This window comes from Astyanax mexicanus, chromosome 12 (assembly GCF_023375975.1).
Source record: "Astyanax mexicanus isolate ESR-SI-001 chromosome 12, AstMex3_surface, whole genome shotgun sequence".
Lineage (NCBI taxonomy): Eukaryota > Metazoa > Chordata > Actinopteri > Characiformes > Acestrorhamphidae > Astyanax > Astyanax mexicanus.
Window position 1 is genome coordinate 34,101,402 of NC_064419.1, and position 23,883 is coordinate 34,125,284.

The window sequence follows — 23,883 nt, forward strand, 5'->3', positions numbered from 1 at the left end:
AGCGTGAAAGGACTTAATGTACTTAATATGAGACCATTAGCTCCGCCCTTACAATCTGACTGGTTGAGAAGTGTTGCTAAGTAACGACAGTGGCCACAACACTCAGCAGCAGATCTTCCCCCGGGTTTAATCTCTAAAGTCCTACTAATAACAATACATTTTAATTAATTCATTTATATATTATTATTTTTAATAATAATTTATTCATCTCATTAAGCCAATTATTCAATTTATTAGCCACGGATGGCCATAAAAACTACAAAAAAAAAACAATAAAACAAAACAGCAACATTATTGACTCTATACATACCAAAGCCTTCGGGGTCCTCCTCCCACATTATTAGCTCCTCCTCTGTCAGCAGGAAGTACTTGGAGACGAGTCTCTTGGCGATCTCGGTCAGTGTCGGGTGGGTGAAGAAGGCGGTCTTAATCTTGTGGGCCTCCAGAGTCTCAGGTTTACTGTCTGTAAGACACACACACACATAATTGTGTTCATTTCTTTACTATTGTAGGCTGCTGTAGACTGAACGAGTGGGGCTAAACTGCTGTAGACTGAATAGGTGATGCTAAACTGCTGTAGGCTAAATGAGTGGAGCTAAACTGCTGTAGACTGAACGAGTGGAGCTAAACTGCTGTAGACTGAACGAGTGGAGCTAAACTGCAGTAGGCTGAATGGGTGGAGCTAAACTGCTCTAGGCTGAATAGGTGGGGCTAAACTGCTGTAGGCTGAATGAGTGGAGCTTAACTGCTCTAGGCTGAATGGGTGGAGCTAAACTGCTGAAGGCTGAATGGGTGGAGCTAAACTGCTGTAGGCTGAATAGGTGTGGCTAAACTGCTGCAGGCTGGAAAGGCAGGGCTAAATGCTGTAGGCTGGATGGGTGGGGCTAAACTGCTGTAGGTTGAATGAGTGGAGCTAATCTACTGAAGGCTTGATGGGTGGGGCTAAACAGCAGTAAGCTGAATAGGTTGGGTTAAACTGCTGCAGGCTGAATGACTGGGGTTAAACTGGTTAAAGGGGCACCAAACCCCCTGATTTTAGGTGAGTCTTAGCTCAAATTTGGAAAAGGCTAAAAAACTGAAACTGGGTGATGTATGGGTTTAGAGGTGGCGCAGGAGGGAGAGCTAATTGGCTAAGCAGCAGCAGTATGCCTCTGATAGCAGTGAGCGTGCCTCTGATAGCGTTTTTTTAAAGGTTAGTTCATAAATATTTTAAGCAGGACTGGTATGTTTTATTACTTCAAAGGAACACATTTCAGCTATTAATGGAAAAAATATGGTTTAGGGTTTAGTGGCTCTTTAAACTGCTGAATATGGACAAGAGGCAGATATATATAAATGAGTTTCTGCTTCCCCTGACAGTGAATTCCTAACAGTCTGCAGGACTGGGGGAGTGAATGGTGTGCTGTGAAAGTTAAAGTGTGTTTATATTTATATTATTTATATAATTTCAATCAGCTTTAATCTCTCAGGATGTTTTGTGGCAGTTTACATTTTTATTTTTATTACAGTTTATTTTCTTCAAATGTCTCATCAAACTTTATTATTTAGCCTCGGGTCACAAGAGACAGTGAAGTGAAGCTCTGAGAGTCTGTGCGTTTCCTGCAGTGTTTCTGTGTGCGAGTGTGTGTGTGTGTGTGTGTGTGTGTGTGTGTGTGTGTGTTTGTGCGTATAGATTAATAACTCCGCAAGCTACTGAGGATTGGGTATGGGGTGGATGGGGGGAGTACCTTCAATGTTTTTGTCAGGTCTGTAGGCGTCGTTTTTGACGATCATTTTGATGAGGTTCATGCACTGAACGATAAATCTCTCGAACAGCAGCCCGTCTCCCACCGGAGTGAAGACGAAGCTGACGGCGAATTCCAGCGAGCGCTGAATGAGGGGAATGAAGGGGTACGGGTGATGCTCCAGGAAGTCAAGCAGCTGAAACATGAATCAGTCAGTGAGTGATCAGACCACATTATCAGTCACCTTTCAAAACAAACAACTACTGACAAACTGAGTAAACGCACAATAACTTTTTTTTTATTTGACTTACGACTTTAGTGTAAAGAATGATGGTCTTCTCAAGTTTTTCTCGGCAGGCGTGACCAGGACCGACTTGGCGACCTACAGGACACACACACACACACACACACGATAAACACAACAGGATTGACAAACAGATCACTTAAATACACAGACTCTTTTACAGCAAACAATATGGATTAACTTATCTGTCTTTTTCAGTTCCAATACTGATGCAATAAATAAATATAACAATTTTTCAACCAAAATACTCGATCAGACAGAATTTCTGTAATTTAGTAGAGACTGAAAAGCTATATCATCATATTCAGGGGTTTACAGCGGCTCTATGAGAGGATCACTGTTGAGGTTGCTCCATCACAGGAAGCTGCAGTTCCTGGTTCAACTTCTAGATGGCACTATGGAGTTGGCACATGGCTGAAGACACTCGCTTAAAAACAGTCTGTGAGCAGGACTGCAGACTCGACTCGACTGCTTAGTCAAAGATTTTCTTCTTGCCATTTCTGCTGTTCATATTTGTAGAATGTGAAAGAGAATATACAGATTTATAACCACTAACTGGGTACCCCTCTTCAGAGTGCATCTTTTAGCCAATACAGTGAGTATCTGTTAGTACAGTAACAAAGCCGAGATAACCAGATGGCCGGATTGGAGCAGTTTATTTATTTTTATTTAATAGTTTATTTTACAGGGACAGTGTACATTAATTAACATTACTGTAAATTCACCAGAATTAGCCTAAAGGCTATTTTTCATCTGTTGTCCCTGGACCGATCTTGAAATTGTCTACCTAAAAAAATACAACAACATGAACATTACAATGAACAATGCAATTTAATAAAAGAGCAATAAAAGATATAACGCAGTGTATAAGTTTGCTAAAATACAGCTGTAGCTGAAAAGACACTCTAACTAAGGTACTTTTCCCAAGGGGAGGGGGGGGGGGTGTATTTATCCTACTTCTTAACCTATCAGAAACACAACTGGCAGCAGGGTTGGGTTGGGGGGGAAACACTATCCCCAATCCTATTAATGCTGACATGTCTGACATGTTATGAGCCATTTTTTTAAATGCTTTTTGAACAGAGTGTATGTAGTTAGTTTAGATGTGATACTGTTTTTGGATTAGTTATCCACTACCCAACCCAGCTTTTTTAGTTGCTCTCCCTTCCTGATATTATATCAGTGCACCACTAGTAATCAAGCCAAACCAAACCAAACCAAACCAGTCTCAGCTAATGGAGAGCAACTGGGTAAGCATGATACAGAGTGAAACTGGGGGACTTCTTGGCAAACTATCACTTTAACCACCTGCATCTTAAGCCCGCAGCGGCTCAGCAGCTCTGCTCAGTCAATAACACACCTGTCTAACACAGCTAAATGCGGCTTCGCTGTGTAATACCACCCCGTAACCTTTCAGGGAGATTAAGCATCCATTTCTGGAGCTCGGAGAGAAATGAAGAAATGAATCGATGTGGAAAGCCCTGCGAGTGTGTGCTGGAGTGTGAGCTGGAGTGTGTGCAGGAGTGCGTGCTGGAGTGCGCGTGCGGATGCTTATCTGGCCTATAGATGATTTTTTTTTGGCGATCTGTTTACTCATAAGCTCAGGGCTCTCCGAGTTCTAAACTCTGAGAACATATTGTCTGATTTCACAGATAATATGACAGCCGAATTACGCTCATCCCCACATGCTGATAGAGCATCATCAATAAAACACACATTAAACAGCCTGGATCTCCCTCTGAGCTCCAATTATAACATCTGTGTAAGCACATGAATCATATATGCACTCTCATTGACAATAGAAAATTATGCACCCCAGACTGCTGCAGAACATGCATGCATGTCTCAGGCAGATATGTAAATGAGAACAGATGTGGTGTGATCAGACACTGGGTCTTGCTATAAAAAAAAGTGTAAAATGACTTCCTCTACTGTCCTACAAAAAGACCCTCACATGCTCCTTCTGGGTAGTGTACCTTTTGGTGAGAGAAAACATTTCTGATATTTTTCTCGGCCTGCCACTTCTGGGCTTAACAAGAACTGTCCCTGTGGTCTTCCATTTCCTTACTATGTTCCTCACAGTGAAAACTGACAAGTAAAATCTCTGAGACAACGTTTTGTATCCTTCCCCTGAACAACTATGTTGAACAATCTTTGTTTTTAGATCATTTGAGAGTTGTTTTGATGAGCCCATGACACCACTCTTCAGAGGAGATTCAAATAGGAGAACAACTTGCAATTGGCCACCTTAAATACCTTTTCTCATGATTGGATACACCTGGCTATGAAGTTCAAAGCTCAATGAGGTTACCAAACCAATTTTGTGCTTCAGTAAGTCAGTAAAAAGTAGTTACAAGTATTCAAATCAATAAAATGATAAGGGTGCCCATACTTTTGCACCGGTCAAATTTTGGTTTAATGCATATTGCACATTTTCTGTTAGTACAATAAACTTCATTTCAATCCTGAAATATTACTGTGTCCATCAGTTATTAGATATATCAAACTGAAATGGCTGTTACAAACACTCAAATATTTAGAACTAAAAAAAATTAAGATTAATAGGGGTGCACAAACTCTTTTATATGACTTTATATCAGTGCACCCCTAGAAAACAAGCCAACTTTCTACACCAAACCAGTCTCAGCTAATGAAGAGCAACTGGGTAGTGTATCTCTTGGTGTATGACGCATTCAAAGACATTCTGCCCAGTTGACACACTTTAAGAGGGGGGGCATTGTTATCCTGAGAGAAGCAGAATGGTTATTTGAACTAACTGTACGCAACCTTGACTGTCTGTAATCCAGCCACCATCACCTTCATTTGTAACAGTGTATCATGAACAAGAAACCAAGACCGCTATAGAATGGAATAATTTTGTTGTAGTAACAAATACAGGTTCTTTTTGGTATCTAATCATTTTTGGGTTCTAGTATGGAGGGCCTGCGCTCCAATCCGGCCTTTGCCATCCTTATGTGCAGGACATCCTGCAGCCACATAATGTTTATCATGGCAAGGCTCAAAACTGGCATTTTTCAGCAGGATAATGCTCACCCACACACAGCGAGGAATGTCTCTGCCAAACTGCAACAAGCCAATGGGACCAACTGGGATTCAGCTTCAGCAACCTACAATTTTTGCAGGATCTAAAAGCCCAGCTGCAACATCTGTGAACAAATGTGCAGCAGGACTGCACGTTAAACCTGGACGCCTCCATGCGCAACCATATCTCATGTTGTATCTAGGCTAGAAGCAAAGCTACAAGGTAAACAATCTGTGCCCAAGCCCGCTTACGTCATTACTCTCTGCTCAGCGGGCTTATCTGATGCTGTGCCAAATTCAGCACCCCTGCCATGAAAAGCACCCTCTCTTTAGGGAGCGCATAAGCACCATATTCTTAATAAAAGCAGAGATAATAACCTCTTCATATGGGCCTGTGTACGGTTCAGTGTACCATGCCTGGACAGCATGGATTTCCTTGTGTGAATTAGGGGTGGGCGATATGGCTCTAAAATAATATCACGATATTTCAGGGTATTTTTGCGATAACGATATACTTGGCGATATAGGAAAACAGAAAAATAATTAATTAATTTCAGGAATGTAGTATAAGAGTATAACCGCATAATCCTAATGTGGCAAAATAAATAATATAGCATAAAATAATATAATGCAACAAAAAATATTGCAGAATATTTAGTGCATGCATATAAACTGCAAACTAAAACAATTATACAATAAAAACACCTAAAGCTTCACAGTAAATAATAGACTACTTTTAAGACAGAACAGCCCTGTTATCACGATATGGATTTTTAATATCACAATATTTCTGTGTCATGATATATTGTATACAATATAATATTGTCCACCCCTAGTGTGAATACACCCTAAAATGAACTGTTTGAGTAGAGTAGTTTCCATATATGGACTCAAGAAAACAAACAGTGATTCCAAATCTGTTTATTCCCAGCTTTCCACAATACTGTTTCTTTAAAAGAGGAGGGAAAAGGAGATGCTTAGAAAATGAGGGGAAAACCTGAATCAAATCAGACTGAAAACAGAGAAACAGAAAGCAGAACCCTGTGTTAAAAGTGTGTGTTATGACAAAGAGCAGTGAACTCACAGCATTCCAAAAACTGCTTCAGCCTTTCAAACACCGCACTCAGAAAGCCCTGCAGAGAGAGAGATAGAGAAAGAGAGAGACAGACAGAGAGAATGAGAGAGAGAGATAAGGAGAGAGTGCATCAGTGCTGTGTGTGTGTTCTTTTCCTACAAACCCAGACTGGTCCTGAGCCAGAATGTCACACAGCATCTCCAACATTAACAAAACACGCCTCCTCTGACCCATCACAAACCCGTCTCCACAAATCCATCAGCATCTGGATGAATGGACAGAGAACAGCCCCCCTCCACACACACACTCCTCTCACCTCTAAAGCTCATTACTGTTAATGATATTTTAATGTCTAAACTCCACTGTCACAACCTTCAGCCTTCACGCCCACCTTCTCCTGAAAGATGTCATATTTAAACCCATTACACCCACATTTAAAACAGTTAAACTCACATTGACACAATTTAACCCACATTTAAACCAGTTACACTCAAGCTTAAACCAGTTAAACCTATTCATAAGCCAAAAAAAAAAAATCCACATTAGAATCAGTTAAAATAAAGTCGAAATCAGTCAAACCACATTTAAATCAGTAGAATGTAAGTCTAAACCGGTTAAAGCCATCATTAAACCACTTAATCTTAGGTCTAAAGCTAATTAAACCCACATTTACAGTAGTTAACCTCATCTTAAACTTACCATCGCCTCCAGGTTCTCCTGCGGCTGCGCAAATCCATGAACCGTCAACTTTCTCAAAACTGTGATAAAGAGAGAAAAAAAAATCAACCCCTGCTGTTCAATATTAATTACATTATTATCAGTGTTTCATTATACTGTTATAGTATAGAACTTCAAATAAAATAATAAATTAACTCATTTTCGGCTGTTCACATGTGTTGAATATCAATGTGTAAATGTTAGTGTGTGTGTGTGTTTGTGTGTGTACCTTTCAGGGACAGCAGTGTGCGCTCCAGAGAGCTCAGCGCCTCCTGCTGGTCTCCGGTCTGAATCTGCAGGAAGAACGTGTCTGTGTGGTGGTTCCACAGTGAGCAGGCAAAGCTGTAGATACTGGAGGCTAACTGCAACACACACACACACACACACACACACACACACACACAGAAGATTAAAACAACAATCAAGTTGGTGGTGTAAAAGTGGAGATTTTGTTATTAGTCAACAGTGTGTCAGTGTAGAGTGTGCTTTCCGGTCAGCGGTTTAAACAGTGCAGTGTGTTACAGGTCAGAACTGCAACAGATTAGAGTTTGGAGTGTGTTACAGGACAGTGATGTAACAGAGGACATTGTGTATTGGAGTGTGTTACAGGAGAGTGGTGTAACAGTGGACATTGTGTTATTGGAGTGTGTTACAGGACAGTGATGTAACAGTGGACATTGTGTATTGGAGTGTGTTATAGGAGAGTGGTGTAACAGTGTATAGTGTGATAGGGTCAGTGGTGCCGCAGTGTGAAATGTTTGGAGTTGCAGTGCAATGACGTAACAGTGTGTAACAGTGTGGTGGACTTTAAGGGTCAGTGACAACAGCGTAGTGTGTGTTACAGGGTAAGTGGTGCTATAGCATGTGGTGCGTTAAGATTCATGGGTGTAATAAGGTAGGACGTGTTACAGATCTGGGGTGTAACAGTGTTAAGTGTATTATCAGTAAATGGGGTAGCTGTGTAAAATGTGTTTCAGTTCAGCGGTGCTAGCATGTGGATTGTGTTCCCGTTTTGTGGTGTTACAGTGGGGAGTGTATTACAGTGTGGAGTGTGTTACAGGTCAGTATTGTTACAGCATAGAGTGTGTTACAGGTCAGTGGTGTTACAGCATGGAGAGTACTATAGGTAAGTGGTGTTTCAGCATGGAGTGTATTACAGTGTGGAGTGTATTACAGGTCAGTGGTGTTACAGTGTGGAGTGTATTACAGGTCAGTGGTGTTACAGCATGGAGTGTATTACAGTGTGGAGTGTATTACAGGTCAGTGGTGTTACAGTGTGGAGTGTATTACAGGTCAGTGGTGTTACTGTTTGGAGTGTATTACAGGTCAGTGGTGTTACAGTGTGGAGAGTACTATAGGTAAGTGGTGTTTCAGCATGAAGTGTATTACAGTGTGGAGTGTATTACAGGTCAGTGGTGTTACAGTGTGGAGTGTATTACAGGTCAGTGGTGTTACAGTGTGGAGTGTATTACAGGTCAGTGGTGTTACAGCATGCAGTGTATTACAGTGTGGAGTGTATTACAGGTCAGTGGTGTTACAGTGTGGAGTGTATTACAGGTCAGTGGTGTTACAGTGTGGAGTGTATTACAGGTCAGTGGTGTTACAGTGTGGAGTGTATTACAGGTCAGTGGTGTTACAGTGTGGAGAGTACTATAGGTAAGTGGTGTTTCAGCATGAAGTGTATTACAGTGTGGAGTGTATTACAGGTCAGTGGTGTTACAGTGTGGAGTGCGTTACAGGTCAGTAATATTACAGTGTACAGAGCATTATGGGTCAGTGTTGTAACGATGTAGATTGTGTTCCAATTCAGTGGTATTACAGTGTAGACTGTGTTACAATGTGGAGTGTGTTACAGGTCAGTGGTGTTACAATGTGGAGTGTGTTACAGGTCAGTGGTGTTACAATGTGGAGTGTGTTACAGTTTAGTGGTGTTACAGTGTACACTGTGTTACAGGTCAGTGATGTTACAGTAAGGAGTGTATTATGGGTCAGTGATGTAACGGTGTAGATTGCATTCCAGTTTAGTGGTGTTACAGCATAGACTGTGTTACAGGTCAGTGATGTTACAGTGTGGAGTGCATTATGGGTCAGTGGTGTAACAAAGTAAAGTGTGTAACATTACCTCTTTAAATTTGTTTGTAAAAAGCTCTTCAATCAAACTTATTTCTCTCCTTAATATACTCTTTCTCCCTTCCTCCCTCCCTCCCTCCCTCCCTCTGTGTCGATTGATCAGAACTGTTGTAGAGTGGAGGATAAATTTGTTTTATGAGGAACGTAGCTGAACTGAAGAATGGCCTTTCAAAGCAAATGATCCTAAAACAGCAGTGTGTGTGTGTGTGTGTGTGTGTGTGTGTACACACACTGCAGTCATTTTTCTCTCTGTTGGCTCTAAACACTCCACACTTTTAACTCGCCCCACATGAAGGGTTTCATTACCCCTGCCCGGGGCGACAAGAGCGGATGCTATGGCGACAGTTATAACATTTCTACAGTGATTTAAAAGCATTTCCACTACCAGCCTCAAACACGCTGCTGCACGCTAACGCTAATGCACATGGCAACCGTGTACACACACACACCTCCACACTCCCACTAAGAAGATTAGCTGTATGGCTATAACACAGTATAGCTGACAAACAGTGATGGCTAAACACATACACAAACACATATACACACAAAATACATACAGGAAATAAAAAGCCTATTTCAGCATAAACTCTTTCAAAGTTTCAAAACATAACGATCACCCCCTCGTTCTTGTTTCTCAGCAGTTCTGGCTTTTTCTTTGCTGGGTTTTCATTGGATGATCCGTCCAAAAAGGTTTTCTAATGGTGAACGGTCTGGACTGCAGGAGGCACAGTTCAGCACCCAGACTTCTGAAAGGTCATACTGCTGTGATGGATGCATTATGTGGTTCAGCATTGTCCTGCTGAAATATGAAAGGCCTTCCTTGAAAGGGAGCACACGCTGTTTGAATTTTTTTTATATACTGTTCAGCATTAATAGCGGCTTTTTAAATGTATAAGCTTCCATCACAATAGGGACTAATGCAACCGCATATCATCTAAAGCCCTATCCGGACGGAATTAGTTTCTCAGGGGGGCATCTGTGAAAACTATTTTACGCTTGTACTCAGTGATAAAACGCTTTAATCTGGACTGCAATTGAAAAAAACAGGACGACCATTGAGGTTTTGGCTTTCACGGTCACATGACATCGCGTAGTCATGGTTTTGCACACAGAGCGCGATGGCGGCGTCTTAGCGCTCTAAAAGACAATGAGAAGAGACACTGACTCTTATTTATTTCCATTTGGGGCGAATTTGTATTTACTGAACTGAAGAGTTGGTTCAGTAGCTCCTCCATTTCCACTCACTGTTGAGTTTACAGGGACCTCCGTGGAAACATGGGCTCAAAGTGTAAAGTGCAAAGTGTACAGTGCGTGGCAGTGGACAAATAGCTATTTTATTAAATGTGAGGTGATGAAACTCAAAGATGCATTCAATCGGCACTAAAATTACCAGAGGACCACAAAGTTCAGCGAAAAACAGAAGGTAACTCAGCCTGTAATTTTCTCAGAGGACGTCTGAGGAAAACACATATATGGTCGTTCGTGATGGGAATAAAATCACAGAGGACCCCCTCATAAAAGAAAAAATTACCTCAGGACCCCCTGAGAAACTAATCTTGTCCAGAACAGCGTGCTGAGAACAAGATGGATGGTTCATCTTCTTTTGAGTTATAAGACCAAAAAGAATTTCAAAGTTTAATTCATCTGACCATAAAAAAAGTTTTACACTTTGTCTCAGTCCAATTCAAATGAGCTTTGGCCCATATAAGACAGCAGCATTTCTCAATGGTATTGCTATATGGCTGCTTTTCTGCATGACAGCTTTAACTTTTGGCATTTTAGGATTACAAGGCAAACTGTGTTCACAGGCAGTGATTTCTGGAAGAGTTCCTAAAGCCCATTGCAGTGATTTTTAATATAGAATCATGTCTGCATTTAATGTGGTTCCACCTGAAGGCCTGAAGATCACCAGCATCAGATATCAAACACCAGCCTTCTGTCAGCCTTCTCCACATTCTATTGATCTTTTGATTATATTCTGTACTGTAGATGGTCTTATACCTGAAGTGTTCGCAATTTCTTTTGTTAAGGAACACTTTTCTGAAATTGTTCCATAATTTTTAGCTGGTGTCCCAAATGTTTTACAAAGCACTGCTGCCATCAAGTTCTAAATAAGTTATGTTTTTCATAAAATGGGGAAAAACAGCTTTCTTTCAACAACTGATGTGTTTTGTGTTTTATTGTGAATAAAACATGCATTTAATATTTGGAATTTGCGGGCAGCCTTAAATCAATAAGGCGTGTTAAGCTGTGACGAATAAAGCAAGGTATAGAAGGTATAGAAATAAAGGATGAGTATTTAGGGCTGAAAGTGGAGCTCAGAGGGTGTAAATGTAGGCAGGAGCTTTTTATACACTGTTCTACTATAAATGTCATTTTGAAGAAGTGCTAAAGAACCAGTGTCCACCCCCGGAGGCACTTACCGCCACCATGACGTTCCGGTCGGAGCGTTCGGGGAATGCGCGGAGACAGTGAGTACACACTCCGGATCAATTCCTCAATAAAACACACTCCGCGGAGCCGCCTGTGATTTGCTGAGCTGTCGAGCTCCATTAAAGCTGTAATGTGTGAAGAGACTTACAGCCCATAATACTCCCCAACATGGCGGGAGCACTAATTAGACGTGCAGTGATGAATTATTAGGACAGCCCGTTTGACTGTACTGTAAATGCGTCGTTCTGCTGTTAAGCAGTGACAACGTGGAACATTCTGTGAGTCGTCTCTAATCAGACTGATTGTTCTAGTGTGTTACAGAATTTTTACAGAAAGTTGGGGGTGGGGGGGGGGGGGGGGGTGTTTAAATCCTTCTCCTGAACCTAAACCCCTATAGTCACTTTCCTCACAGTGGAAAACAAGTCACACTCTTAAAAACACTTCATGGAGACATGCCTAGTTTATGGCTTAATCTTGTGCAGAGATATCAAAGAACAGGAATAAACCGATATGAACATTTATGGTTAAAACCAAACAAAGTGAACATTTGACTGAAGGCCAAATACTGAAAACTAGAGCTATATGATAACTCATATTGTATTGTTAAGATAAAAAACAAAGAAAAAGCTACAATAACACTGTAAATAACTGAACTGCATTACCCACATGCAGCCACAGAGGGAGCTCTTCATGCTGCAGACTGTGATCATGTGACACAACAAAGCTGGAGGCAAAGTGAGGTAAAGCGTAGTAGATGTCCACACTAAAAGCACACACTGGCCTACGTCTTAGCCTGAGAGAAATTAGTGCAGCAAAGCCAAAACAAAATGTGAATAATCTTTGAGGAGCTTCAATGAATCTTTATTTATCAAATTTATTTAATTAGTGAACATTTATTTCCGCAGGTTTTTATTGATTTTGCCATGTTTTTCACAGGTACATAAATAAAATAGTCTTAACCTATTTTTGTCTTGCTGTTAAAAAAAAAGAAGCTGTTATAAAACTACAAATAAAAAATATTTTTTTAAAACACTGAACATCATTGTTTGATATAAAGTACTCAGCCTTTTACTTATTGAGCCAAACACCAAAAGAGCTTTTATGTCATTTTCAGATAAACAGTTCTGGTTTATATATATAATATAATATAATATATATTTAGTGCACTCCTAACAATTAATAGGCATGAGGTAATTACGATTAAGCTGTAATTCCGGTATGTTCCGGTCACTGTAACATGATCGAAGCACACAAAACAGCTTATAAGTGAAGAATTTATATCATACATGTCATTTTTAAACATTTATTACAGAGCAACATATTAGGGGTGTCACGATTCTCTAAATCCTCGATTCGATTTTATTTCCGATTTTAGGGTCACGATTCGATTTGATTCTCGATTTTCTTTTTTCTTTTTTTTTTTTTACAGCAGAGAGGCCTATGGTCAAATTGAAATAATTTAATTAAGATATATATGTAATGCTATCTAGTGGCTTTTTTTGGGTAGCAGCAGTGTGCACTATTAAAACAGCAATGTGCAACATAAAATAAATAATAAAAAAATTCAGGAACAGTCATGTACAAAATAATAGAAAAATTAGAGCCAAAACAAACTGAACTCTATCCTACTATAACAGTTAAACCTGAAAAATTTATCTTTAACAAAGATATATTATTAACTTTATCTAAGAGAAAGATGATCCTTGAGGTACCAAAACTATTAACTTATTTGAGGCTAGACAAAATGAATGTTATTTTTATATTTTCAAGTTTTCCTTTAAGAAGATGAGACTCTCCACATTCTCTGGAGAAAGAGCTGCTCTTTCAGCTGTCACAATGTCTGCGGCGTGTGCTGCGCTATTTGCGTAGCGTGCATGTGTGCCTGCATAGCTTAGAGGAAGGGATGGTCGATCATCTTTTTGACTTCTATGCTCGAGACCATGACATAATTCCGATCGATTTCGATAAAATATCGAAATTGTGACACCCCTAAAACATATTAATATATTACATTTGAATGTAAAAAAATATCTTAGAGAGTAGTTACTCTTTAAAACATAAATGAGAAACTCCTGGAAAAAAATCTCTTTTATATTATTTATATATTTTTTTAAATGCTGTTAAAATGTTTAAATGTTGTTAGGTCTCAAATATTATAAATCAATTATTATTACTCTATTCAAATCCTTTTCAATCTGTTTAAATGAACGCCTGAGTGTGTGCTGCTCTCCTCTAGCAGTGAGTAAGCTACATTAGCAGTAATAACGAAGGAAACCATTGGTTGTCAGTAAAAACAGAAGTTCTTCAGTTATCAGGAGTTTTAGACCCCCGGCTGCAGTAAAGCGAGGGTTTCAGCAAAGCAGACTCTGATCAGAGGACCTGACGGCTCCAGCGCTAACACATTCAGACAGTCTGAACGAGCGCGACTGCACTCCCACAGAGCTCCAAACACCATCCCTATTACCTATTACCTGCCTGCTGGGAGGAGCTTACATGCTGAGACAAATCACCTGAGCTCAGACGGATCTAGCAGGGTGTTCACCTGCACCAAAATCCCAGTAAAACTGCTTTACAAACACACACATACACACAAAACCCTGCCCACATATATAACAAATAATTGCCTCTAAAGCTCCGCCCTAGAAAGCTTTGAACTTGGACTTCAACTGTATTATAACAGTCTCAGAAAATATGATCTCATGACAATACACAATTACCCTAAGGCATTAACAAAACAATAATAAACAATTATAAATATGATCCACCTGTATAAATGCACTGGATGAACACTATCCGAATAAACTGGAATTTAATTTCTGGAAAAATTCAGCTGTTGTTCTGAGCAGGATTTCTCACAAATAGTTGTTGACAGGCTGGTGGCACCACCGGAACCAGCATCATGAAGCCTGTAATAGTAGGTTAGATGCAATGCTAACAGCTGGGTTTAGATGAATTAATGCCGTGAACACCTGGGGCCTCATGTACTAAGACTTGCGTGGACTTTCTACTAAAATGTTCCGTACGCTCAGACCTGAAAAGTTCCGTACGCATAAAGAAATCCGGATTTATCAAACTGTGCGTAGGCAGAATTCCAAGTACTTTCTCTTAGTACATCACAATCAACCTGAAATCAAGTGCACGAAAACGTCACACCTGCCACGACTCCTCCCTTATTATTATTATTATTATTATTATTATTATTATTATTATTATTATATACGCGTAGCGTATAATTACCCATGTTTTAAATTGTATTATTCTAAAATGGATAATAAATGCTTTCATTTAAATGCTTTAAATGAGTTGCTTACCAAGAAGCAACACGTCATGCACGTTTTCTTATCCTCTTCTACTCTTGGAAATCTAAAACGGCTTATAAGCCAGTCATCATCATGAGCCAAAAAAAACATAATGGTCACGGAAAATGCGCTCTCAATGAATTCGGCCATTAGCAATATTTTCCAATAATGCCAACGCTGCCATCTCCAACAACTCCAGCGCAAATTTTTATTCATGTTTATATAATCTAGGCTTAGTGGAAACACGTTGAACGATTATTTCTGTAAGCCAATGAAATTGTCTGATTAATTTACTTTATTTTTACCAAGAATGCTTACTACAATGTGTGCATAAAGGATATCTTAATAGTTGTAATTTTAATGCATTGCCTCTACGTGTCACCAAATGACAAAAACACAATACATACGCACAAAAAAAAGGCGTACGCCCAAAACGAAAGTGCCGTGGGGGAACGCACTCTCTCACGTTGAAGTCAAATTTAGTACATCTGACCGTGAGCGTGAAATAAGTCGTACGCAATGTTTTTGTGTGTACGCACCTTCAGTACATGAGGCCCCTTGGACTCTACATTGTTGAAGTGCGTTAGTCGCAATGCCATTTCGCAAACTATTTTTTTGAGCTGGATTACTAGCTGGAAGTTGTTGACAGACTGAGGCTGCATCTGTGTCTATCCTAAAATAGCAGATTAGCCACAATGCAAACAACAGGTAACTACAGCAACAGTACTGTTTATTTACCAAATTTAACTAATTTAATACACTATGGGTCAGTTTCCCAGACTGGGATTAGGCCTAGTCTCAGACTACACAGTATCATTATTCTGAACAGGGATTTTCCATTAAAAGAAAAATCTATTATACCATTAGGCTTGATTCAAGTTTGGGGAAACTGCTCCTACATGTCCAAATGTTTGTGGTCACACCTGTTTTAATGATTGCATTCAGCTAATTTAAGTAAATACTAGACTACTTTCAAGACAGAACATCCCTATTATCACAATATGGAATTTTAATATCATGATATTTCTGTGTCACGATATATTGTATACGATACAATATTGCCCACCCCTACTGCCAATGGAATAGGACTCTGGAGCAGAAAATCCAGAACATGTTAAGTGTTCTCTTAAATAACTGTGCTTCATCCAATATGTTTTGGATGAAACAAGGAAATACGAATGAGGTGAAGTGGTGATCATCAAGCATCCTATATCCTCACTAATGGTCATGTTGCTGAATGCAATCAAATCCTTACAGCAATGCTCTCTCCGAAATCTATCAAAAAGCCTTTTTATCTTTCCCTCAGGGGTTCATAAACATTTGCACAGGAACTGTCCACAAACTGTTTGCATAAGTGAGGGATGAACACAGTCCATAAGAATCCCCTAATTAAACAGGGGAAGACCCCCATGTGAAACACTGTGTAAGACATGATTTAGGGCTCCCCGCCACCCCCTTGGCCTGCAGAGTGCAGAGAGGGGCTTATCTCTGAGCTACAGTCGGTCAGAGAGACGCTGTGCTGGCATTCAACACACCCACACACACACACATACACACACACACACACACACATCAGAGATAGGACACACAGCACCCCCTACAGGCAGCCCCCCTTAGAGACAGGAGAAATCTTCAACTTCAAATCAGAACTCAGTAAACTTAGTAATATATTACAATTCTGTGTGTGTGTGTGTCTGTACACTGTGTGTGTACACTGTGTATACATACGTCCTGGAACAGTCGGCGGTCTGCAGCAAGCCGTTTAGAGGCGAGGGTCTTGGTGACGTGGTAGAAGGTGAGGAGCGCTCGATGCTGCTGCAGAACATCCTGGACCTTCACCTTCTCCAGCAGAACCGGGATCAGCTCCGGCCACTGCCTCGGACAGTCCAAACGCGCCACCTTCGCTATCAGCACTGCGATCTGTGTCGCAATCTACACACACATAGACAGACAAAGGTGTTAACTACAGACTTCTATTAGGGTACATTTCAACATTATATGTTTATATGTATTTTTTAATGTATTTTTGTGTGTGTGTGTGTGTGTGTGTGTGTGTCTTGACCTGGTTGACTGGCTCGGTAAAGTTTGTGATGAGGCCAGCTCTGAGAGATGATTTCTCTTCCTCTGATAAAGCACTGCAAAAGGTATAATACAAATAAAATATAGTATTCTATTATTGGTTAAAGACTATCACAGCATCAACACTGTCAGAAACATTATTATACACTCATTGACAAAGCTTAATAAAATAATGCACTATGGGTGGGCGATATGGCTCTAAAATAATATCACGATATTTCATGCTATTTTTACGATAACGATACTTTTGGCGATATGACAAAACACTAAATTAGAAAAAATATTTAGAGTTTTATTATTGCATGCAATATGATATGGCTAACTAACTAGATATTAAAAAAATCTCTAGTAGATTTATAATGGGAAATGAGAACAGTGTGAATTTTTCTTTTGAAAAAAAGTAGTACCCTGATGTGATAATTAGGGGTGGGTGATATGCCACGATATTTCAGGGTATAATATCGTTCACGATATTCCAATTTTTTGGCGATATTATCACGTACGATACGATATGGCACACCCCTATAATGCACCAACTGTCTGGTGATCAGTGCCAGATTAACACCTTTTGAGGCCCGGGGCTAATTACCAGGATGAGGCCCTTCATATCATGTTCTGATGCATGACCTCACACAAACACACGGACACATCAGCGACAGCGTACACAGTACCAATCTATAACAGACTACCGTTTAAAGTGAACTGGTAACATGATTTCAATTCAATTTAGGGTAGGGCGATGTCTCTTTAATTGGCAGATGACGATGTTTACAGGGAAACATCGCGATGGACGATGATATTGTGGGGGGTGGGTGTTGATTAGAAATAACTAAAAACTGATTTACTATATTTTACTTATATTTACTATACATTTACTATAGACGAATAAAATATATACGCAAAAAAGGAAAAATAGGACACTTTAAAAAGATCATTAAAAAGGATACATAAAAAATAAAGAATGTATATCTTATGAAGAAAAAAATAATTTAATCAAAAAAATAATAAAAATATTTCAGATGAATAAAACAATAATTAATATAAAATAAAAACTCGTTTAAAACACAATCAAAGGCTTTCTTATAGTGCGCAGAATAATAAAAGTTTCAGTTTCAAGTCATTGAAACAGCTCACCAAAACCTCAACCTTTCCTTTATATTTGACAATATTCAATTAACTTTACAGGTCCTTACTCATCTTCATTTATTTAACTAAACTGAGTTTTATATTATTGTATTATATTATTTATATTATTATTATTGCAGCCTCGCGCTGAATTCAGCTCCGCGCTGCGGAAGAGAGAGAGAGAGAGAGAGAGAGAGCGCAGCGCATCTTTGCTGGTGGTAGCTGCTACAGCAGGCTGACTACTCCACGTTGTTTAATTTGGGTGTTTTCTGTAATAATTCTGTCACTCTTTCCTTTTTTATTGCTTGTAATTTTCGTTTTTTTAGTTAATTTTTGTCATTTGACATTCAGCGACCGGAGGCCCCCCTAGTGGTGAGGCCCGGGGCTGCAGCCCTTTCAGCCCATTCTTTTAATCCGGCCCTGCTGGTGATTAAACTCTGGGTCTTGCCAAAGTAGTCTATAAAAGCGTTTTCTCCACTTATTTATAGAAAGGATCTCAGAGGCTACTTTTGGATAGTGCACCTCTTGATGAGAGACTGTTGACTGAAGACTAGCTGACAGAATTTGAGAGGGACCATATTGACACTGGTCTGTGAGAAGGCCATTCATAAACCAGCCTTCATTTGCAGCAGTGGCCTGAACGAGCAACCTGAAAGGCTACAGACTATAATTGTGTCACCTTCACAATTAGAATCCAGATTCGGTTTTGGATCCAAAAACAATCAGGTTCAAGCATTGAGGCCTTGTGCTAAGAGCTTCTATCCTGCCTGTGCTGAGGAGTGACACACTGCCCCAACTCCCTCTAATGGCAGAGCTTCCAACTGGCACATTTCAGCAGGATAATGTTCTTCCACCCTATATTATATTCATGTATATACAGCTCTGAAAAAAAAGAGACCACTTAAAAATTATTTACCAAATTAAAAAACCTCTGGAATATAATCAAGAGGAAGATGGATGATCACAAGCCATCAAACCAAACTGAACTGCTTGAATTTGTGCACCAGGAGTGGCATAGAATTTTTCAAAAGCAGTTCGTAAGGAGAACATGCCAAGATGCATAAAAATTGTGATTTAAAAAAACAGAGTTATTCCGCCAAAAAATTGATTTCTGAACTCTTAAAAAAATGAATCTCTGGAAACTCTGCATTTCTCATTTTCTGCATAAATGCTCTAAATGACAATATTTTTATTTGAAATTTGGGAGAAATGTTTATTAATGTCCATGATTTAAAGAATAAAACAACAATGCTCAATTTACTCAAACATATACCTATAAATAGCAAAATCAGAGAAACTGATTCAAAAGCTGAGAAGTGGTCTCTTCATTTTTCCAGAGCTTTATATCATCATTACTTTCACACATATATAGATTAACTCGATTTCAACAACTCCTTTTTGTTGGATTATTTTTTGGTCATTCAGTGTACTAACTTTTATTAAATTAAAAATACGAGAGAAAAAACAACAATTTGTAAAAAAAAAAAAATATATATATTGAGAGGAAAAAAAAAAAGTTTTGTAGGAAGTGAGGGTCTTACTGTGGGGCGACCCTCCTCCAGTATCGATCGATTCCATTCTTGAAATAAAGAACAGCCAGCCAGCGCACATTCACATCCAGCATGTGGTTATTGAAGATACTCTACAGAGGAACACACACATACACACACACTCTAAGTCAGCACTTTAAACACTCCAGAGACAAGAGGACTAAAAACAGAGCTTCTTTGTTTAAACAAAACCACTGTAGAGCTTCAAAACCATCATCCATGTGTGTGTGTGTGCCTTTGTGTGTTTGTAGAAGAAAAAAAAAAAACACAATAAAAGCACAATATTAAATGGTGACTAAAAATCCACAGAAAAATCATACTATTATAATAATCTATTAGTGGTGTATTCATGGTTCAGTAATCAGTGTTGTTTATCTGTATTGGTGACTTATTCTGACACAGTTTGTATGTAATCTAGTGGTCTTGTGGAGTGATTATACGTTTTTTTATTCTGTTAGTTATTAAAAGTTAAAGAAGATTTCTTATTTTTCCATTTAGCACCTCTCTATATGAGACCCCACACCTAATGCCTCACACTAATATAACCCCGCTCTTCGTTCACACTCAGAAACATTTTTGCAGATTTGTGGCTGTGGTCAAAGTGTTGCTTTATGACTTTCATGGAACAATGTTCACAAACCACAGAGGTTTTAACCACATACAGCTGCCCTGTATGTCTGCTATTTATTAAATTCAAGAATTTAGGGAATTACTGCAGTAAAAAGTAACAGTGGGAGATAAACTGTATTTCAAAATGTGAGGGGGCTGCAGGACAGGTGGTGCATTGGGTGGAGCTACAGGACAGGTGGTGCAATGAACAGGGCTATATCTTACCAGCAGTACAGAATAGAAGCCGGGTTGTGTCTCCCACTGTCGGAGTTGCTCCTCAGCGGGCTTCAGCTCAGCCGTGTTCTGGCTTGTGGCCTGGGTCAGAGCCTGCAGAACCATGGAGCCAGCACTGTGGAGGTCCATGGTTGAGTCTACACAAAAACACACACACACAAATACACACATTTATCAAAACTGTTGTAGCATAATTTTATACAGGTTAGAAAGTAACTCACTGGCTGGAGTTAAAGCCATTAGCAGAAACGTACTGCTGTTAGAACACCAAAACCATTCCCACCAGATCATAGTTGTTTGTCTGTTTGTATGGACGATTCTAGCCAGATACTGCCGGTCATGATCCTTACTACTCACTGTGCTATTTACTGTGGGTGGTAATGCCTTTTACAAAGTAATTCAGGAACACAAAAGACACTTCTGTAAACTAAGGAATGTTACACAATAGTACACAACTTCCATCTGGCACCAACTCTCAGACCTCGATAATTCACATTTAAATCACCTACCATTAGCACCAGTGTTTAACATCACAAGATAAAATCTCACAACTTATACATGTGTGGACTTTCCAAGCTTTCCCTCAAGATAAAACTTAATTATCAATTAAAATATACCCTCCTTTTCGTTTTGTCTGCAGCGAAAATAAGGGGTTACCCTCACTGTTCCAATACGTTTGAGAGGGACTGTACATGTGTGGACCGTTTCCTATGTCTATGTTTTCCTTTAACCATCTCCAAAGCTCTCCTCATGGAGGTCTAGAATTATTTACATTTTTATTTATTCTTTATAATGATCATCCAATATCTGGTTTGTTTATGAGCTGGCTGGGAACCTAAATCTTCTGCCAGTGCTGTTTACATTTGTATTTCAGGTTGGATAAACTGTGCTCCACACTGCTGCCATCTAGTGAAATTATATTTCAATTGTGTTTTACACTGGAACTACAAGCTGGTTTATGCTGACATGGTATAGATTTAACTGATCTCCCACTGTGGCAATGATAATGAACAGAAAAAATAAAAATGTAACATCTACAACAAAACTTCCAACAAGAACACCCATAGCAACTACAACACTCATAACAACAACTACAAAGCTCATAACAACTACAACAATCACTATAACAAGAATACCCATAACACCTACAAAGCTAATAACAACAACTAAAAAGCTAATAACAACAACTAAAAAGCTCATAACAACAACTACAAAGCTCATAACAACTACAACAATCACTATAACAAGAATACCCATAACACCTACAAAGCTAATAACAACAACTAAAAAGCTAATAACAACAACTACAAAGCTCATAACAACAACTACAAAGCTCATAACAACTACAACAATCACTATAACAAGAATACCCATAACAACTAAAAAGCTCATAACAACTAAAAAGCTCATAAGAACAACAAAGCTCATAAGAACAACAAAGCTCATAACAACTACAACACTCACTATAACAAGAATACCCATAACAACTACAAAGCTAATAACAACAACTACAAAGCTCATAACAACAACTACAAAGCTCATAACAACAACTACAAAGCTCATAACAACAACTACAAAGCTCATAACAACAACTACAAAGCTCATAACAACAACTACAAAGCTCATAACAACTACAACAATCACTATAACAAGAATACCCATAACAACTACAAAGCTCATAACAACAACTAAAAAGCTCATAACAACAACAAAGCTCATAACAACTACAACAATCACTATACCAGAAATACCCATAACAACTACAAAGCTAATAACAACAACTACAAAGCAGCTAATAACATCAACTACAAAGCTAATAACAACTACAAAGCTAATAACAACAACAACAACAAAGCAGCTAATAACAACTACAAAGCTAATAACAACTACAACAATCATTATAAAAAGAATATCCACAACAACTACAGAGCTCATAACAACCACAAAGCAGCTCATAACAAGAACAACTGCAACAGCTAGAATACTCATAACAATAACTACAACAATCATAACAACTACAACTAGAACACTCATTACAACAAAAACGCAAATGACTACAACACTCATAACAACAGGAACACTCATAAAAATAAAAGCTCCCAAAAAAACTAAAACTAGATTCATAACAAATAAAATATATATGACAACCACAACACATAACAGCAACACACATAACAGGAACAGTCAGAACACTTGCTATAACACTCTAAAACTAAAACACCCATAACAACTACTAGGTCACTCATAACATCTACAACTAGATCACTTATAATAACTGCAACAACACACATAACAACAAATAAGACATTCATAACAATACCTTGCACACTCGTAACAACTACATGATAGTTTACAAAAACTACTAGAACACTTATAACAGCTAAAACACCCATAACAAAAATTCAACGACTACAGCACTCATAAAAACAACACTTAAAACAGCACCACTCAAAATAACAACACTCATAACAACACCAGGCTTAACAACTACAGTCAAAACAACTACTAGAACAATAACTACATACTAATAATAACAACTGCAACACCAAAACAACACCACTCATAAAAAAAACAACTACAACCCTGGATACTCAACCCAGTACCCATACACACATGTATGCAGTTATATCACAATCAATGGAGTACACCATCAGTACTAACCAGAGTAAAGCTAAAGATCTCAGCCATCTCATCACCATCAACAACTGAACAACAACACTAACAGCACTCAGCCTCATATTAACCTACTATCAGGCTATCAGCATCACAGCTCTCTCTCTCTTTCTCTCTCTCACACTCACACAATGCACTGTAAACCTATAGTCAGTGTGTGAATGGTGTCAGACTGCTGATGTGGTAGCTAAGTATGAAGAGTTTAGCAGCTTAGCTAAACCCCAAAGCTAAAGCTAACAGCAGCAGTGTTGTGCACATATGTTCAGATCTCTCTCTCTCTCTCTCTCTCTCTTTCACACACACTCTCTTTCTCTCTGTCTCTCACGCACAAAAGAAACACAGACACACAAACACTACGTATACAGATCACTCTCTTCAATACAGGCCAAGCTAAAGTTGTCTTCTTGTTGAAACTATCCATTCCACCTTAAATGGTGCAGCAGCTACACTGCAACAGCTGCTCTGTTTAAGGTGGAGGGGACAGTTCCAGTAAGAAGGCCGTGTCAGGCTCTTATACTCTGCAGTACAGTTTATACGTTTCTGTCTGATGTGTATGAGAGAGTGATAAAGAGCGAGAGACTGTGTACCTGTTCCTCGTGCACTCTCTCACTTCTCCTGCAGCTCCTCACGCGCCGCGCGTGCCCATGTCGCGCGCAATCATCGTCACCGCTGAACGCCCCCCCACATGACGTCATTTAACAAAATATATACATATATATTTTAAAAATAAAAAAATAATAAATACATTTATTTTTAATAAATACAAGTATAAAATACAGTAATGAAAAAAGTAGATAAGAGTTTAAAATAAAAAATATATAAAAATAAAATCTTATGCTTTGCTTTTATTTATGTACAATAATATATAATATACTCTAATCTAAAAGAC

At 39.0% G+C, this 23,883-nt stretch overlaps 1 protein-coding gene across 1 annotated transcript in view; it reads right to left on the reverse strand.

Moving 5' to 3' along the window:
- ipo11 (importin 11) overlaps window positions 1-23,657 on the reverse strand; it is a 115,548-nt gene extending 91,891 nt beyond the window's left edge. The window contains exons 1-11 of the mRNA XM_049485502.1: window positions 23,582-23,657; window positions 20,313-20,458; window positions 19,470-19,570; window positions 16,787-16,859; window positions 16,453-16,656; window positions 7,092-7,224; window positions 6,845-6,903; window positions 6,155-6,203; window positions 2,036-2,106; window positions 1,728-1,920; window positions 311-463 (exon numbers count right to left, since the gene is read on the reverse strand). Of these exons, the coding sequence (XP_049341459.1) occupies window positions 311-463; window positions 1,728-1,920; window positions 2,036-2,106; window positions 6,155-6,203; window positions 6,845-6,903; window positions 7,092-7,224; window positions 16,453-16,656; window positions 16,787-16,859; window positions 19,470-19,570; window positions 20,313-20,450 (1,174 nt within the window). The 5' untranslated portion in view covers window positions 20,451-20,458; window positions 23,582-23,657. The remainder of the gene's footprint in view (window positions 1-310; window positions 464-1,727; window positions 1,921-2,035; window positions 2,107-6,154; window positions 6,204-6,844; window positions 6,904-7,091; window positions 7,225-16,452; window positions 16,657-16,786; window positions 16,860-19,469; window positions 19,571-20,312; window positions 20,459-23,581) is intronic.
- Window positions 23,658-23,883: the final 226 nt, after the last annotated feature.